This window comes from Papaver somniferum, chromosome 1 (genome assembly GCF_003573695.1).
Source record: "Papaver somniferum cultivar HN1 chromosome 1, ASM357369v1, whole genome shotgun sequence".
Taxonomy (NCBI): Eukaryota; Viridiplantae; Streptophyta; class Magnoliopsida; order Ranunculales; family Papaveraceae; genus Papaver; species Papaver somniferum.
Window position 1 is genome coordinate 136170580 of NC_039358.1, and position 20354 is coordinate 136190933.

Here is a 20354-nt window from a genome sequence, read left to right on the forward strand (position 1 = left end):
TTGTGATTTTTCACATATTGTTTCAATCGGAACCCCTCATGATTCTTTGATAAAGCCTACCAACATGGGCTAGAACTTAATCTTGCTAAACCAAAAAGTCACCTAAACCATAAGGGTTCACAACATATGAGATCGAATATTAAGTTCATGAAAACCAAAATCAAACATCCCATAAACATACATAGCAATAAGATAAAGCATTCAAGCACATGCTATGTAATCAAAAACTATCACAAGAAAAATTATAAACCAATAATTTTATTCATAAATAAGATAGTTTTATTCATAATAGACCAAATACAGTTATTGAAAGAAATCAAAAAATTGATGTCTATTTTCCTTGATTATTGAAACTCTAATTTTATCCCTTTAGAGTTTCCTTCAAAGTTGAAGCCGGATCAGAAGATTTCACAGGATTGCAATCATCATCTATGATTACTAGTCTTGATTCAAGACTAATAATATGGTCGTTGACTTCCTTTACTTCCTTTCGCAAATACTTTTCCATGTTCCTTACTTCACACAAAATTAGATCTAATTTTAGTAAAAGGTTCTTGAGAAGATTATCATTGATCGAAGAGATTTCTTTATTAGGAACATCTTGTTGAAGCTATGGAGATGAATCAGAATCACCATCAGAAGACTCGAAATGAAGTTTCTTGTTAGGAAACAATATAGTCCAGACTTTTTCGGTTTTGCGAGAGTTGCAGCTAGAGGTAGACATTCCGTCAAATCTCTATAAAAATGAAGTAAGAGGTCTTCCCTCTTATAAGTTCTATAATTTTTTCTCAAAATCTTTGAGAATATTATTTCAATTAAATTCTTAACTGAAAAATCATTTTTAGAAATATTTTTATCCAAATATTTACATATATATCCTTACTGTATACTTTTGAGGGTAACAAGTAAGGATTCATGATAACCAGTTAGGTTGTCACTTTTTGGTTATTGAATTTTCTTCCGTTGAAGATTTCACATTCTTACATACTTGAGGAGACATTACATTTGAACTTTTAGGTTCAACTCTTAATCTTGATGTAAGATCTAGATGTTCTAAAATATTATTCTCCCTTTTAGAAGAGATCTTTGATCTACAGTTAGATCTTGATTTTTTGGTTTTATAAAGTCTCCCTCTCTGTTTAATATCAGGACATTGCCTTTGATAATGCCCTCTTTGCTTGCACAGGAAGCAAAGACCAGAAATATTATGTTTTCTGGATCTAGATTCCACAAATTTATTTAGTCTTACCTATTTGTCTTTTGATATATTCATACAAGGTGATGACTTTCCAAAGCAATTGAGTCTATCTCTCAGTTTCTGATTTTCTGCTTTTAAATTCCTTATCTCATCTTGACAACATTTTAATATCGAGAATGAGTTTAGATACTTATACCTTTTCGGAACATTGAGTGACCTCGATTTTCTCCAGTCGTTTGTTAAATTTTTCTTTATCATTCAGAAAACTTCGTTTGAGTTGATAAAGCGATGATTTTATTTCAATGATGTCAGATTCAAGAAGGTGAGTTCTTTTATCTTTACATGGAGATATTTCTTTGAAAATCGAAGAGGTAAACTCTTCTTGAGTATCTAGAGTTGGAAGAATTTCAGAGTCATAGACTTCTGCAATGGTTGCAACATGATCTATCACATCAACTTGATCATTGTCATTATGACAATAATCAAGTGTGGCAGTGTAAGCATTTCTCTTCCACTGTGTATCCTTAGTTGGACAATCTGGAGATATATGACCAAACCCTCTGCACTTGTAGCATTGAGGAATAACATCATCATCATCCCAAGTGTCTTCATGTTTATGTGAAGGAATATGTTTTCCTTTTGACACAGGAGATTCTCTTTTTCGATGTTTCAACAGTTTCTTGAATCGTTGAGTGATAAGAGACATATGATGATTTAGTTCAGCTTCATCTTCAGAAGTTCGATCTTCCTGTCGGAACGCTTTTTATGGATTTGTAGGCCAGATTGTCTTTTTGTTTAGACATATTCTCCTGATCAAATATCTTCAGTTATCCAACTAGGGAACTTCTAGATAGAGAAGAAAGATCATTAGCTTCAATGATTGCATGCTTTTTAGAATCGTACCTAGATGGCAACGATCCGAGAATTTTGCATACTATATCCTTTTCAGAAATAGTCTTTCCAAGAGAGAAAGCGGCATTGATTATCTCAGAGAGTTTAAGATGAAACTCTTCAAAAGTGTCGTTGTCATCCATTCGAAGGTTTTCCCAATCAGACGTAAGAGTTTGAAGTCTAGCTTCTTTCTCTGATGTGTTTCCTTCGAATACGATCTGAAGATTATCCCAAGCTTATTTTGAAGTTTGACATGTTGATACATGATGTTGTGGATTATGGCTTACATCATGTATTATAGTATTCAAACCATCTGAATTCTGCTTAGCAAAAGCCTTTTCTTCGTTTGGAAAATCCACTAAACGTTTAAACTCAGTTTCTGAATTTTCTACCTTCGGGTAATTATAACCATCGACGACTAATAGCCATGTATTAAAGTCTCGTGATTGAAGAAAAGATCTCATAGCAGATTTCTACCATAGGTAGTTTGTTCTGTCAAATCTTGGCGGTACGTTAATTGAAGTCGATTCATAAGAACTCGAGTTCATTCTTATAGGTTGGATCGCACCAAACACAGATTGTTAGATCTTTTCGTGTTTGCCTGCTCTGATACCAATTGAAAAGACGAGGATACCCAAATATACCTCAATCTAAAACTTCCCCACCTATAAGTCCTTTCTCCGAAAGTGATTGTCTATAGACTGAGTCGAGACAATACAACTAATCGGTTCACACTTCCTGTGATCGTCTATGGATAAGAGATCGAGACAATACGACAACAAGATAACTGTATGATTGACTATGGATACAAGATCGAGACAATACAACAAAGAAGTCTGTTTACTTGATAATAGGTTCGGACTTAACCAAACACAATAGGATTGCTATCAAGTAAATAGGAATTAATGTTTATGTAATTTACTTTAAATTATAATAACAACAATTATAATTGCGGAAAATAAAAGTAAATGTCACATCAAGATTTTGTTAACGAGGAAACCTCAAATGCAGAAAAACCCCGGAACCTTGTCCAGAATTGAATACTCTCAGGATTAAGCCGCTATACAAAATCAAACCAACTTCATATAGTTGAGACCAAGCAAATAAACCTATAGTTCACCTAGTTCCATCTGTATCCCTGCGCCTCCAACTCGTTAATAAGTCACGCACTTGGAACAATTCCTTTGGTTCGTATTCCAAACAATAAAGGAACAATAAATCTGTTCGGTAACAACTCTTTTCAACCAAGTGATATGAGTTTGACAAAAGGATCTTCCGTTTATCCCAATAAACTCCTTTGTCAGGTCCTTAGATCTATCCAATAACAACTACCAAAGTAATTGTCAAGATTTTGCAGTCAATATTTTTAATCACAAAGAATTGTATTGATGTCGATCTACTTAACTAATCAATCCAATCTACCACATGGATAAACCGATTATAGTTGGATCCTCTTTACCCGAAACAAGTATTGTGCACACCAAAGATTATGAACCCAAATCAGAAATCTTCAAAGTCTTCTTTGTCTTCAAATCTTCTTAGATCTTCAATAAACACTTTCACACAATCAACTTGAATCTCTTGTGATCAATCACACACAGAAGAAAGTCTGTTAACAATGGAATTATCACAAGACGTCTTTAGATCTATAAACAATCTAAAGATCCCTGTCGAAACTTCGATCTAGTTTGAGTGAATCTTATATCAGAAGAGAAGATTCTCAAGTATAAACAAACTAGGTGCAATCAAAGTTCAACAACCGTTAGTCAATCAAATCAATCGAAAACTAATAATAAAACACAATTATCTAGTTTCCCACCAACGGTACTAATGGAGCTTCTCAATCCCAAAGAAGTCTTTAAACCGAGCTTCCGTAAGAGATTTTGCCTAATTAGGTTATTTTCCTCTTCGAATAGGCGGCTCCACCAATAACAACACAACTAGGTAGTTTTGCGGGCTCTGAGGATTAGTTTGCTCGAAATGAAAACTTTGATATTTATAGACCAAGGAAGTTTGGACACCAAGGAATTTCCAAAACCGAAAATATTCTCAAGATATGCAATATATTTCCAAATTCGGTTTCCATAATTCCTGGAAATGCTTTGTCCAAATATTAACCGAAATCTCTTAGAAAATCTCCAATTAGTAAATGCACATTACTAATTTTTATTTTCCAAATATAAAATTAAAAACCTTAATAAAAGATTCTCAATTTATTTTCGATCTGGGGTTCTCCTTTAGTTATTAAGGAATATCTTTGAACAAAAAAAGATAAGCGCTACTGCACATGTTCAAAGTATGTCGACATCTTTACTTTGTAAGTCCTCTTTCATACTTACAATCTTGGAATCGATTTTCCACACTTCCAAACAAGTTTAGAATTGGTTCATCCGACTTCCAAGGACTATGTGATTGATTATCCTATCAAATCACCAAACATGGGTTTCACGGTTCTACCTCAATGTGGGTATTGGAATTAGTCACACTAGCTTTCCAAAATTCGGTTGACTAGGTACTAGGATTGGTTCCCACATATATATGGTATCTAACTTGTATTTGTTGCACATGTCCATAGGATCGGTTCCCAATATCTAAAAACGTGTTACACATGTTCATATGATCGGTTCCCAATAAATAGAAACTTGTTGCACCTCCTACAAGGATCGATTCCCCTCTTGTGATCGGTTGCACCTCTTACTAGGATCGGTTCCCCTTTGCCTAGAGTTGGTACTAATAAAACTAAATCGATCATACCATCTCAGGTGATTACTTAAGATCAGTTTCACTAATAAAAGTCATACCAATACAAAAGTCATGCCTTGTGAATAGTTTTACCAAGAACATAAGCAATTCATGAGCGGTTATACTAATCACACATATTGGTAGTTCAAAAGATATGTAATGAATAACAATACCAATAAGCCTAGCGACTTCCCTTTCGATTCACAAAACAAGTTCATGAATTTACTTCCTTTAAACGAATGTAAAACATTGTTTCCTAGGATGAAATCTTCACCTCATACCCATGCATAATCACAATAGCATTCAAACTATTATGTTGATGTCTTATATACGAAGTTCAAAAGCTAAGTATTGTACTTCGTATTATATTCCTTAATACTACGTCTAACTAGAGTATAATCATTCATAGCTTCGCAGTTTTGTTTTCAATATGCACGACTTGAAAGATACGTTAGGGAATGAAACAGTTCAAGTCAAATATTACTAACCTCAAGTGGAAGGATGATGTTGTCGTTGTAGCTCCGTACTTCTTCGCATTTTTCAAGTCTTCACGTAATACTTGTAATGTCTCATATCCTAATACTTTCAAGCTAACCTATATGAAGCTGACTCTAGTATATAATCAAGCGACTCTTTAAATGAGTTTTGGTTCACTAAAATATGACAACCAAACTTGGCATACCAACGCTTGGTGGGTTCAACCGAGCTATGCTCTAACACCTCCTTCTCCTCGCGAACCTGATGACCTCATGAAGCTCTTCCAGTGCAAGATTGTCTACCAGTGCGAGTGCTTTCTCCAGACGGGTCTCACTCCCATATGCAAACTTGTATAAGCTTCTTTCTGGCACTGGTTGTGTGCCCTGTGAATGTCCACATGGGTGAGATCTCGAGAGTAAAATGCTAAGTGGCCGAAGTCCTATCTAAAAAAAAATAAAAAATCAAGTTAACAATCGGTACATAATTAAACATATGTAATCCGGTTCTCAATAACAAAATACACAGGAATGTCAAACATAAACAATCGGTTTATGTGATACATATATAAAAACCGATTATGAAATGGAATCTGAAGGGACAATTCCACAGTCGGTACATTAACAAGCAAATAAAATCTGATTGTGGAAACCTGGAGTTAAAAATAAAAAAGTACCCAGAATCGGTTTATGCCAATACACTTATAAACCGATTCTGGTGATGTCTTTTCATATTCCGATTTCAGACACAAAATCGGTCGATGTTATTCATCATATAAACCGATTATTCTGCATGCTCTTCATGGCCGAAGAACAAAACCCAAAATCGGTTTATTCGATATGTCAACATAAACCGATTCTGGGTAAGATCAGAGATTTTGGTTTTCAAAAATCGATGATTTAAACATGTAAATCAATGAAGAAATGCGAATACTAGAATGGATTGATGGAGATTTACCTTTTTCTTGGTTGGATCGAAGATCGTTGGAGAAGAGGATGGTTATTTTTTTTTATTAGGATTTTGAGAATTTGGAAAGATTATGATGAAAATAGAAAGTTTTTCTGATTTAGGTTTTTAGGTTTTTGGATTTTGCTGAAAATGGTAAGGATTAGTATTTATATGGGTTAGTTTTAGGAATTAATTTGGGGGTAAATTAGACTTTTTGAGAAGTTTGGCACCCCGTAGCCATTTGGTGGAGTGGGAAGGAAAATTTGGTAGGCCCCAAAATAATTGTCCTAGGCCCCATTTTAGTCGGGCTATAAATCTTTCCAATATTTTTTTAGTAGAGAAAACCAATTGGTCATAAGAATAATATATTAGAGTTAGTTTGGTTCAGTTGACTCAGTCAACTGTCTGTTTGGTCCTTTTTAAAAATGTAAATTGTTGTTTGGTCCAAAAAATTGTTGTTTGGTCCTAGGATGGACAATACCCACGCGGGATGATGTCATCAATACCTTTTTTTTCTCTTTTTTCTCTCTCTTAATAAAAATAAATAAATAAATACTTAAAACTTAAATATCTTTTGAACCATATGTCCAAAAATGATAAATTTTATATATTCGGAAAGCCCTCGACAATAGCTTTCCAACGAGTACCATTGTCGCTATATTTCGGAGCTTTTAATTTTTGCCTTATTTTTTAGCTATAAAATGAATTATTATCATTCTATAAAATGAACTACTTTAATGAACTATTATACGAGTTCTTCAACAAAATCAACTACTTTAATGAACTATTATGCTAGTTAGTTCATTCCAAAAAGTGAACTCTTTGTATTAAATAACATACGAGTTCATTCTACAAAATGAACTACCATACGACTTCATTCTACAAAATGAACTGGTATAATGAACTATTATTACGAGTTCATTATACAATATGAACACCTATCACGGGTTCATTCTACAATATGAACTACCGTTTACGAGTTCATTTTATAAAATGAACTACCATAATGAACAACTATTACGAGTTCATTCTACAATATGAACTACCATTCTTAATTACTATTATGAGTTCATTTTACAACATGAGTTATCAATCCTACGATACGAACAAATATTATGAGTTCATTCGAAATCAAGAACATCTATCACGAGTTCATTCTTCAATATGAACTATAATAATGAACTATCATTACGACTTAATTCTTCAAATTGAACTACTATTATGAGTTTATTCTACAAAAAATTTCAGTAGAAACTCTATAAATTAATGCTGCCGGGACAATCGAAATTTATTAATTAAGCGAGATATTAATTAACCGAACACAACTTCAAAAATGTTGAATTGTTCTTTTTTCCACCAAACACAAATTAAAAAATTCAACCTTGTGACACAGGGATTATACGAGCTTTTAAAATGCATTATCGTCGTCGATATAAAGGTATTTGGAAGGTTATGAATTATGGGCATCAAATCCAGAAAAAATAAATGTCTTAGATGCAAGGAATCATGCTTTCATCATTGTAAACTTCGATCAACTGATAACACAAGTTTATACAATTTGGATGAACATACTGACTGTGAAATCACTCAAGACTTGCAAAATTTGATCGAGAAGTTGGGCTATCGCAATTCAATGAATGTCGAAGATGTCCTAAATTATCCAGAAGAAAATGAAGTTACACTGTTGTTGAGTGATAAAGGAATAATCGAGAGCTTTATGGGAGCTGATAAAGATGTGGAAGAAGATGATGAAAGTTCTACAATATAGCCCTCTTTACGAAACGAGGATATTAGAGCGCCAATCACATTGAATAATTTCTTGCTGATCTATGAGCAAACAATGCCAAAAATTCTTACAATGATAAGAAAAATTAGAGATAAAATTCAATGCGATATTGATTTTAGCAAAAAACAGAAGACAATTAAATCATTTTTCAAAAAGTCTTCGTAACTCTTTAATGTATTGAATATACATATATAATGCATTATTAATTTATATTTCATATGAGGTCTACATAGATAATCAAAAATGTATTATCTTATAATTTTAGCGAATTATTAATTTGGCACGTTGTCCCCGACTCGGGACCGGCCAAAAATATTATTTAAGAGAGTTTATTAAATAATCGAGTATTAATTAAAAGAGTTTCTACTGTATCTAGTATATACGAGTTCATTTTACGAAATTAACTGCTACTATTATGAGTTTATTGTACAAAATAAATTGCTAGTATATACGAGTTCATTTTACGAAATGATTTGCTAGAACTAGAATGAAGTACCATGTTTAAAAATAGTGTTCATTCTCGGAAATGAATTACTATTATACCGAAAAAAATTAAAAGCTCCGAAACATAGCGACAATGGTACTCGTTGGAAAGTTATCGTCGAAGGCTTTCCGAATATATAAAATTTATTAATTTTCGACTTATATCTTGAGAGATATTTCATTTTTAAGTTTTTATTTATTAAAGTTAGGAAGAGAGAAATTAGTAGAGAAAATAAAGAAGAGAGAGAAAAATCATTCACGTGAGGAGGAAAGAAAATAAGAGAGAGAAATGGTACTTTGGATATTTTAATATTTTTAAATAATTATGGACCAAATGGAAAAGATGATTTTTGAAATGACCAAATAGACATAGGACCACCTAAAAAAGGACCAAACCATATTTTTTCCTATTTTTTACCTACGAGTAGGGGTGTGCAACGGACGGACAGATGAGGATTAGGGATCACCCACGTCCGATCCGTCAAAGTTGCGGATTTGAAAAATCCAAACGTGTCCCGCCCAATCACCCGCGGATTTGACATCCGCGGATCAACTGGTGATACGAGACGGATGCGGATTAACCGCAGATTTAGCCCAAAAAACAAAAAAGGTAAAACAAAACCTAATTTTACACAATACCTTAATCTGATCAAGTAATCAATAATCGTCACTTAGGAAAGATGCGGATTAACCCATCTTAATCAACCAAAGATGCATCAGGCAAAATAAACTGTCACTTAGGAAGAGCAACATCTGTCAAATAGGAAATGGCTGGGATGCAGCGCTTTACTCCAATTAAAAATAAGCTAATTTCAAACCTACACAGACTATAATTACCAGGACCAGGACCCTTGCACTTCGATACTATAAAGTTCAGATGACACCAAAGAGGACAATAGATATGCTGATGGGTTAAGCCACCCAACCAGACCAGATCATGATGCCTAAGAATGATTTCGTTAACTAATAGAAAATCGAAGCTTTGGAAGCAAGTACAATCAGTAGCTTGATATACATACTTCTCTTGTCAATAATTTGAGCTCTGCGGAAACAGCTTCCCGTTCAGATGATAAGTTCTTATTAATTTCCAGAGTCCAGACTAGAGACATGCATGATATAATCGAAGGAATCTCATATAGCCAGGTCAAATCAAACAGGTCGCTTAACAACATAGACAAAAGGTGAAAGGAAAATTGTGGGTTAAACAGAACTAAATTTGACTTACAATATTATCATACGATGCGGGTGAATCCGCGGAATTCAAAGCTAGAACTATGTATTATTTAGGTTGGTTGGAAGAGAACACGGTTGAGAAGATAATAGACTTGAATAGAAAACGTTTCTTAATATTATTTCAACTTGTACAATATACAGAGACTCAATGCATATATATATGCATAACTAACTTGGGAGTTAAGATACTATCTTTCCTAAATAAACACAATTTCCTAATATACAGGGATTTCCAAATGTACAGGACTGCCGTGTATAACAAGGAGTCACGTTGTGTTAACACCCTCCCGCAAGCGTAACGGGTTATCTTGAACCGTAAGCTTGTACCTTAAAAGAGAAAACCGATCATTAGAAAGTGATTTTGTAAATATGTCCGCAATTTGATCCTTAGAGGATATAAAACGGACATCAAGAAGTTTGGAAGCTACTTGATCACGAACAAAGTGATAATCAATTTCTATATGTTTCATCCGAGCATGAAATATAGGATTAACTGTGAGATAAGTTGCACCAAGATTGTCACACCATAATATGGGAGGAGAGCGTGTGGATATACGAAGCTCAGAAATAAGTGACTGAATCCACATAATTTCGGCGGTAGCAATAGCAAGTCCTCGATATTCAGCTTCAGTACTAGAACGAGAAACAGTCTTTTGTTTACGAGCACTCCAAGAAATAATGTTACCACCCAAGTAAACACAATATACACTTGTATAACGACGATCATCAAGAGAACCAGCCCAATCAGAATCAGTATATGCACTGAAAGATAGTTGTAGAGAAGGAGATGGCTTAAGGAGTATACCAAACGTACTTGTGTGCTTGAGGTAACGAAGAATACGTTTGACTAATCCCCAGTGAAATTCTGTAGGAGCATGCATAAATTGACAAACCTTATTGACAGCAAACGCAAGATCCGGACGAGTAAAAGTTAAATATTGCAAAGCTCCAACAATGCTACGATATTCAGTAGCATCCGTTAATAAAGTACTACGATCAGAAGAAACATCACTAGAAGTGCTCAGCGGAGTAGTAATAGGTTTGACGCCATCCATTTTGACTCGAATAAGAAGATCTTGAGCATAACGTTGTTGCGAGAGAAAAAGCCCCGAAGAAGTACGAAGTGCCTCAATCCCAAGAAAATAGGATAATTGACCAAGATCTTTAATTGAAAATTCTTGCTGCAAGCGAGTGAGAATAGAGGTAATACCTGTAGTACTAGAGCCAGTGAAAATGATATCATCCACATACACCAACAAATAGATCACACCATGAGTCCCAGTATAAATAAACAAGGACGAATCACACTTGGAAGTAACAAAACCGATTTGCAACAAAAAATTGCTAAGTCTGTGATACCACGCACGAGGAGCCTGTTTAAGTCCATAAAGAGAACTATGTAATTTGCAAACATGTGTAGGAAAACGAGAATCAACATAACCTGGAGGTTGTTTCATGTAGACTTCTTCTTGAAGTTCTCCATGAAGAAAAGCATTCTGCACATCAAGTTGATGAATGGGCCAATTGGAGGACAAAGCTAATGTAATAATAATGCGTATAGTGCATGGTTTAACAACCGGACTAAATGTTTCAGAGTAATCAATTCCTTCTTGTTGATTGTATCCTTTGGCAACTAAACGAGACTTACGACGTGCAATGGTACCATCTGGATTACGCTTGATTCGAAAAAACCACTTACAACCAATAACATTCATAGAAGGATGATATGGGACTAAGGACCAAGTACCATTTCGGAGTAATGCATTGACCTCATCGTCGGATGATGTACGCCATTCAGGGTCCTTATGAGCTTGAGAAATACAAGACGGTTCAAGAACTGAATCACAGATGAGAGCATAGCGTGAATTTGGTTTGAAAATACCATCTCTAGCTCTTGTAGTCATCGGGTGTGTGACAGGAGAAGAATCTGTTGAAGGTACAGACGTAACAGCAGTAGTAGACGTCGGAACGAAGTTTAGTGTAGCAGAAGAAGTCGGCAACAACAACTGAGAGTCATACGAATCAGGAACAGGAGACACTGAATCTACAACATCAGTTGTTGTCGGTAACTGTCTCTGACAAACGTCAGAGAGTGATGGCAGCGGCGGAAGAATAGTGGCAGATGACGGCTGATGATTAGAGACAGAGACTGGCGGCTGATGATGAGAGACAGATGCTGTCGGCTGAGAGGTAACAGCAGGTGACGACTGATGATTAGAGACAGCAGGTGACGACTGATGATGAGAGACAGCGGGTGACGGATGATGATTAGAGAAGGATGTTGTTGGTTGTGAAGAAACATCAGGTGGTTGACGAGAAAAGGTTTCTGGCGGCTCATGATTAGCTGGAGACGTTTCATGATTGACAGATACTGATGACGTTGGAATATTGTGAATAACAGACAAGGAAGAGTTACCTGTGAAGGAGTCGACGACGGTGAAGGTGATGACGCGGATGCAAAGGGAAAGGTAGTCTCATCAAAAACAACATGTCGACTGGTGTATATTCGACCCGTAGGAATATGAAGACACTTATAACCCTTATGAGAGGGGCTATAGCCAATAAAAACACAGGGAGAAGATAAAGCATCCATCTTATGAGACCGATACGGACGCAAGTGAGGATAACATAAACATCCAAAAACACGAAGAGAAGTGTAATCAGGCGGAATACCAAAAAGAGCTTCATATGGAGAAGAATTATTAACAGAAGTCGAAGGGACACGATTCATCAAATAACAGGCAGTGTAAAAGGAGTCATACCAATATGAAGACGGCACAGAGGCCATGTTAAGAATAGTAAGACCAGTTTCACGAATATGACGATGACGACGTTCAACCAAACCATTTTGTTCAGAAGTGTGTGGACATGAAAAACGATGAAAAATTCCAAGTTCTTGGAGACGTGGAGTGAGTTTGCGATATTCAGCAGCATTATCAGATTGAAATATTTTTATCTTTCGACTAAAAAGATTTTCAACATGCTTTTGAAATAAGAAAAATATAGAGAAAACATCAGATTTTTGAGACATAGGAAACATCCAAGTAAAACGACTATATGCATCAATGAATATAACATAATATTTATATCCTTCATTAGATAAAATATGAGAAGGTCCCCACACATCGGAGAGAATTAAATCTAATGGATTCAAATAAACTGTTGTACTGGATTGAAAGGGTAATTTATGACTTTTATGCTCATGACAAAAAGTACAAAAACTGATAGTTTGATTTGAAACCGGAAGAGAAAACTGAGAAATAACTTTGCGAACTGTGCGTATCATTGGATGACCCATTCTAGCATGCCAGGCTTGTAAACTAGCACGTTCTCCTATGTAATCCTGAGGAATTGGAGATGAAACATCAAGTTGATAGAGACCACCCTTCCTAATGCCGCGAAGAAGAACCTTCCCGGTACATCGATCCTTCACAAGACAAAAATTTGGATGAAATTCAAATAAGACATTGTTATCAGTAGTGAAACGAGAAACAGATAAGAGATTATGAGAGATTTTGGGTGCAAAGAGGACATTACGAAGCTGCAACTTACGGTTGGGAGTCCCTAAAATAGAGGAACCAACATTAGAAATTGGTATAGAAGAACCATTACCCATCTGAATTTGATCAGGACCAGTATACTCAGTAGGAAATTGAAGACGAGAGAAATCATTGGTAATGTGATCTGTTGCACCACTGTCAGGCGTCCAAGAAGGTGATGATGAGAGCCCAGGTCCATAAGCAGCATAAGCCCGAGGTGCAGAGGATGGTGGTTGACGCCTAGGTGGTCGAAAACTCTTGTCATATCGGTTCCAGCAGTCTTGGGCCTCATGATTTTTACGCCCACAAAGTTGACAGCGAGTAGAAGAAGAATCAGAGTTCACAGGCCCACGGTGATTGTCAGGTGAAGCAGGCCCACGTTGATTCTGAAAACGAACAGGATGAGATGAAACAGGCCCATGTTGATTCTGATTTCTGTTGTTACCAGTAGGACGAAAAGAAGATAACTGAGAGTTGGGTGCTGAAGATGATCCAGATGATGAAAAAGAAGTAAACGAGGACTGTCGATTCTGGGCAGCAAGATTAGCAACTGGTTGAGAGTTGGAAAGCTTTGTCTGTTGATCAATACGTAGTTCAAACGTCAGGAGAAAAGTGATAAAATCTTCAACAGACAGCGAACTCATAGTGGTGGTTAATGATGTGACAATAGCATCATAGGTACTGTCCAAGCCAGCTAAGAGACAGTGACGAAACTCTTTGTCTGTGACAATGGTATCTGCTGCTGCTAAGCTGTCCACAAGATCACGGGCACGGTCTATGTACTGACGCATAGTTTGGGAACCTTTCCGTAATGCTCGTAGTTCACAGTGAAGATGATGAACTTGAGCATCAGATTTAGAGCCATAAAGAGATTCAAGAGACAACCAGATTTCTTTAGACGTTGTTAATCGATGTACATGACGAAAAGCAGCCGGGGTAAGAGAAGAAAACAGCCAACTAACTAAGAGTTTATCATGTTTTCTCCAGGAAAGATAGGCAGGGTTTGGGAGATCATCAGCAAGAGTTGTTGGAGGGAATGGAGTTGTACCTGTGACATAACCATCCAAGTCATGTCCCTGAAGAAAAGGAAGAAATTGAGCACGCCATAAGGAGTAATTGGTGTCATCTAGCTTCACAGTGATCATGTGATGTGGTTGAGAGAACTGAAGAGAAGACATAGAAGATTGCATTGAAGACATGGTAGAGTTAATTATAGCAGATACTGTAGAAGAGGTTGTAGATGAGATGGTTGATGATTCTGTCATAACTGAGTAGGATCGGCTAACCTACTGATACCAAGCTAGAACTATGTATTATTTAGGTTGGTTGGAAGAGAACACGGTTGAGAAGATAATAGACTTGAATAGAAAACGTTTCTTAATATTATTTCAACTTGTACAATATACAGAGACTTAATGCATATATATATATATATATATATATGCATAACTAACTTGGGAGTTAAGATACTATGTTTCCTAAATAAACACAATTTCCTAATATACAGGGATTTCCAAATATACAGGACTGCCGTGTATAACAAGGAGTCACGTTGTGTTAACATTCAAAGTCCAACCGTAACCAAACCATTAAAAGTGCGGATTTGAGAATTCCACCCATGTCCGACCTATAGATCTTGCGAATTGAGTTTCACTTATAATCTTACGGACGGATGCACGTGAAATGGGTGGTTGCAGACTTTTTGTTCACCCCTTCGTACGAGTATTCCAATAGGTACCCAAAGGCTCCAAAGGGACCCAAGCCGATAAGGTATCCTAAGCTTGCGAGGGTTGCATGATAATACCCAATTTTCGAATGACCGTTGAAGTTGAGATGTTCGACTGATATCTTGATGCAAAGTTGAGAAATGATTTCTTCATTTTCCTTATCTTCTGTTCATATTCCTCCATTACCGAAACCAAATCAAATTCAAAGAAAAAACTTGAAATCATCTTCTTCACCAACAGAAACACTAACTCCAACACCAAAAGATCTTCTTGACAATTTCAATACTGTCTTTGAACTCAAACAACTTCATTCCTACATAATCAAAACCAACAAAGACTATTCTATTTTACCTGTAACTCGAATCGCATCTATATGTGCTCTCTCACCGAGTTTTGATTATGCCCGTACAATATTCGAGCGCGTCGAAAAGAATGAAACTTTTATATGGAATTCTTGTTTGAAGACTTATGCTGAAAGTGAGTCTCCAATTGACGCAATTCATTTCTTTTATCGGTTAAGGCAATCTAATCTTTGCCCAGACACATTTACTTGTTCTTTTGTTCTCAAGGCTTGTTCGATCTTATTAGATCTTCATAATGGAAGAATTGTTCATGGGTTGGTTTTGAAACTTGGTTATCAATCAGATTTGTTCCTTCAAAATACGATTGTTCATATGTATGCAAAGGGTGGTGCAATTAATGATGCTAGGAAGTTGTTTGAGAAAATGCCTAGACGAGATAGTGTAACTTGGAATATCTTGATAACTCAATTGACGAAGTTGAATGAGATAGATAAGGCACAAGAGCTGTTTGATCAGATGCCTGATAAAAGTGTTAGGTCCTGGACGGCCATGATTGCTGGTTATGTACAGTGTGGCAAACCCAAGGAAGCTGTTGAGCTTTTTAAACAGATGGAAGAAGCTGGGGAAAGTCCTAATGAGGTGACCGTCGTCGCTGTGCTTGCTGCTTGTGCAGATTTGGGCACGTTGGATCTTGGTCGCCGTATTCATGAATACTTGGATAAATGTGGATATAGGAAGAATGTGCGCGTGTGCAATACATTAATCGATATGTACATAAAATGTGGTTGTTTAGAGATTGCCAGGAGTGTTTTCGATGAGATGGAAGAACGGACAATTGTATCTTGGTCTGCCATGATAGGTGGCCTTGCAATGCATGGGGAAGGAGAAGAAGCTTTAAAGCTTTTCTCAAAGATGACTAGGATAGGCATTCGGCCTAATGCTGTCACCTTTGTCGGTCTTTTACACGCTTGTAGTCACATGGGATTGATAGCAGAGGGTCGTGAATTCTTCACCAGCATGACTAGGGATTACGGAATAACCCCAGAACTTGAGCACTATGGGTGCATGGTTGATCTCTTAAGTCGCTCAGGGTTACTTTCAGAAGCACACGAGTTTATCAAGAACATGCCAATAAAGGCTAATGGAGTTGTTTGGGGCGCTCTACTTGGTGGATGCAGAGTACACAAGAATATCAAATTAGCAGAAGAAGCAATCAAACATCTCCAAGTTTTAGACCCACTTAATGATGGATACTACGTGGTTCTTTCAAACATCTATGCAGAGAAAGGGAGATGGGAAGAGACAGCTAGAGTAAGGAGGTTAATGAAAGATCGCGGAGTGAAGAAAACGCCTGGATGGAGTACAGTGACGGTTAACGGTGAAGTTCACGAGTTTGTGGCTGGGGATGGAAATCACCCTCAAGCTGAGGAGATATATCAGAAATGGGATGAATTACTCACACAAATGAAGCCAAGAGGATACATTCCAAATACTAAAGTTGTATTGCTAGACATGGATGGAGAAGAGAACAAAGTGCAAGTTTTGTATCGTCATAGCGAGAAACTAGCGACAATGTTTGGACTTATGAAAACACCTCCCGGAACGACTATAAGAATCATGAAAAACCTCCGCGTTTGCGAAGACTGTCATTCAGCTTTAAAATTAATATCAGATATTGTTGATCGAGAGATAGTAGTGCGCGATAGAAACAGATTCCATTGTTTTAAAAATGGGTTGTGTTCTTGCCGAGACTACTGGTAGGGAAGTTTTTGAACCCAATTCCATATTGCTGTAAATGTGAAATATTTGTTTATCACGGCTGAATTTCAACTTTTTCAAACATCTATATCTAGAGTTCAAACTCTGGGACCTGGGTAATTTAATGGGATTTTTATCTCTACTAGTTCTGGCTTTTCATCTTGTACCTGAAATCCTCAGCTTACTTAAAGAGTATACCACCCATCACCGTACCAAATCCTTGTAATTATTCCAATCCAGTGGTCAGCTGCAGCGCTGAACCCTTGAAAAGCAGCCAACCAGTTGGCAGCGTATCGGTATCATTGATATCCACTTATCCAGGGGATAAGAGAATAAATGTAAAACCACTCGTTAACTCTACTGAGTTCTGGGGGTCATTAAGTTCGCAAGTGATATGACATATACTCCATTTCCCCTTTGGGGTTTCAATTTTCAGTGGAAAGAAAGAAAGCAGAAGCAGTCTTTTGGGGTCGATGTCTCCGGTCATCATAGTGTGGATAAGTGGAGGTGAATGGAGAATCCACTCTTCCGTTATTACATTATAATAATAATTTAGTGGAACAATATTTATTTTCTTAGAACCAAAAAAGCCTATGTACATTGACATAAAAAAACTTGATGCAATGCGCTTTACAAAGACATTACAAATGAATTTCACGTTTCCCCTTCCACTCAGCTGCCACTACACAACATACTGCAGTAGTTTGCAAATATTTTTTACATGTCTCATTCTTATGAGAAGATATTTTCCTAAATAAATAAAGGAATATAGATGTAAAGGGATGTTTCTTGAACACATGCTATTCTGAATGCCTAAATTATTAAAGTAGAACTGCAACTCATTAGCATCCGGGATCATGTGCATAATGTCTTCAGTTGATTCATTTCACTATTGCAGAAATCACATCTTGGCCAAACCATCTTATACATGATTCAATTATGGTTTGATCTGATATCCCCACATAATTATTATACTCCATTTGTTGACACCAAAAGTTTCAAATTCAAGTAAATACATTTCATTTCATTTCACTGAGAGATTAAAGAATACAATCAAACTATACCTTATTTTGATAAGTTTATTACAAGTATATATGCGATTTTACATATATAATAACACAGCTTTACAAGAATTAAGAAAATAATTTACCTTGAACAATTTAATCACTACTAAACATACATAAACAACCTTCAGTTTGTTTATAAGGTTAAGTTAGGAGACTGTAGCTAGTCATCCATCGAGTGGGAAATTTGTCTAAAGAGAGGCACATGTTCAGGTAAAAGCGAAATCACCACATCAACCCCGCCATCTTCACTGCATGTAGGCAAGAAAATTATTAAACCTTCAACCGGAATGTTGGGTGGAAAAAAGGCACAGGGACTTCCACCACCAAAATCAAGATCATGAAACTGGAATCTCAACCAACTGTCCACTTCCAAATTCGGGCACAGTGTGTTTCCAAATTCTGGTGCTGTTGCTTCAAGTTCCTCACCTTCAGTATTTCCAACATCTGTTGAGGCTCCGAAATCGATAAAGGATTTGAAATACCTACTATCTACACGAATAACCTCATCATGGATTGCTTTTGCAACATATGAATGACTCTCGTGCAACAATTCCTTCACTTTCAAAGTTGGATAAGCCCACAGTACTAAATTGCCGAAATACTCCATTGGTACTGCTGGTTTGATTCTTGCTCTTCCATTTACAGCAACTCTAACTTGTGTTGACTCTTCTAAGTCAAGTCCTCTAGCTTGGGTCACTTTCTTCCACGTATGAGAAAGTAAACATTCAAAAGTACTGTATCTTCTGTGTGGGTTACTATTTTCACCAAGAACCTTAGCTTTGAGCTTGTTAATGAAATCAGTTGAATAGTTGATGATCAAAGTTTCAATGGAGGAAAAGACTGGAGTGATGTCTGGATTGACAACAGTCTTTTTGAACTCGATGGACGGATGGTCGAATTCAACATTAGGTGGGCTTCTAGGTTGAGAAACAGCAAATCTATCGTGATAAGGAAGTGTATCTATGTCGAAACCTCTGACCATTCTAGCCCATGCTACAAAGAAAGAACTCATGGATTGACCATCCGCAACACGGTGATGAGAAGTTTCACCGATGACTAGACCACCGCATGCGTAACGGTTGAGTTGAATTTGGAACAACTCTTCAACTCCTTCAACGGGTGGAAGAAGATGGCTAACATCTTTCGATGGATTGAATGGAAGCTGCTCAGCTAATGTTGAGGGGATGTAGGTTTCGGTTATGCGAACGCCTGCATTGTTCAAAATGATACAAGTTCGGCCTAGATCATCAGTTATGAACCTTCCTGCTAAGTGTGGGTAATAAACAAGAACTTTGGAGAGTGCATCTTTCAAGACTTCATTTGATGGCATGGGAGGTTTAAATGCATATAAAACAGCTACATGGAGATCAAACGCAGCTTTATCAAAGACTGTAAGAGGAATTACAACATCATCAGTAGGGAAGCTAACCGATTGATCATGCATCGTGCTTAGTGATGTAAGAGAAGATCCAGCTTTCAAGATGGTGTTGTTAATCAAACCAATTGCCATTGCTAAGGAATTGTGAGAGGTTGCGTTTAAAAATCAAAACCAAAGTAAGGAACCTAAGAATGGATGAAGAGTACTGATCTTGGAAATGGATATGAAGCTTGGAAGTTGAAATGAAAGTTGTTTTAGTTTGGTAAGGAGGAAAGGATGAAGTTGTGTGATTCTTTTAGATCATTCCGTCGGGTTTATATATATGTTGATATGGATAGAAAGAAATGAGCACTAACAGCCTACCTTGATTTTTATTTCTAATCAGTCACGTGTTTCTTTCTGTATATGCTAGAGACTTTCCAAGCAGATTCATGTTCTTGGCCACACCCAGCATATGTACTACTACTAGTAGCCCATTCACTTTTTTACTTTTCCTTTCCACAATTAGTGTCTTTCTTTTTTTCGAAATTCAGAGTGGTGTTTGTGGACCAACCAAAGGATGACTTTGTATATAGGTGAGAAGAAGCTAAGAAAGTCAGAAGAATGAACTACTGAAGTATTAGATTGACTCATGCTGATGCATCACTATCTACATGTAAGCAAGCACAAAGGCTTGACCTGACCAAATGAGGGGGTTGGTGCATGATTACCATAATCATATTTACTACTTCATTTTTTATTTAAAGGTTTTTCACCAGAAAAAATACATTATACTTGAAGAACCAACTTGGTGATGGGAGTAAAGTGCTCCACCGGTCAAGAAACAAA

The 20354-nt window shown here is 36.5% G+C and overlaps 2 protein-coding genes across 2 annotated transcripts; one reads left to right on the forward strand and one right to left on the reverse strand.

Annotated features, from left to right (window-relative positions):
- The first annotated feature begins 15044 nt into the window (after positions 1-15044).
- Positions 15045-17129, forward strand: LOC113301866 (pentatricopeptide repeat-containing protein At5g66520-like). Its single transcript, XM_026550711.1, has one exon. The coding sequence runs from the start codon at positions 15162-15164 to the stop codon at positions 17082-17084; it is 1923 nt and encodes a 640-aa protein (XP_026406496.1). The 5' UTR covers positions 15045-15161; the 3' UTR covers positions 17085-17129.
- A 949-nt stretch (positions 17130-18078) lies between these two features.
- LOC113301872 (tryptamine hydroxycinnamoyltransferase 1-like) lies at positions 18079-19833 on the reverse strand. Its single transcript, XM_026550716.1, has one exon. The coding sequence runs from the start codon at positions 19656-19658 to the stop codon at positions 18309-18311; it is 1350 nt and encodes a 449-aa protein (XP_026406501.1). The 5' UTR covers positions 19659-19833; the 3' UTR covers positions 18079-18308.
- Positions 19834-20354: the final 521 nt, after the last annotated feature.

Bases quoted from the DNA above. Each gene is read 5' to 3' on its own strand.
- LOC113301872 (XM_026550716.1), bottom strand. From the start codon at position 19,658: ATGGCAATTGGTTTGATTAACAACACCATCTTGAAAGCTGGATCTTCT.
- LOC113301866 (XM_026550711.1), top strand. From the start codon at position 15,162: ATGATTTCTTCATTTTCCTTATCTTCTGTTCATATTCCTCCATTACCG.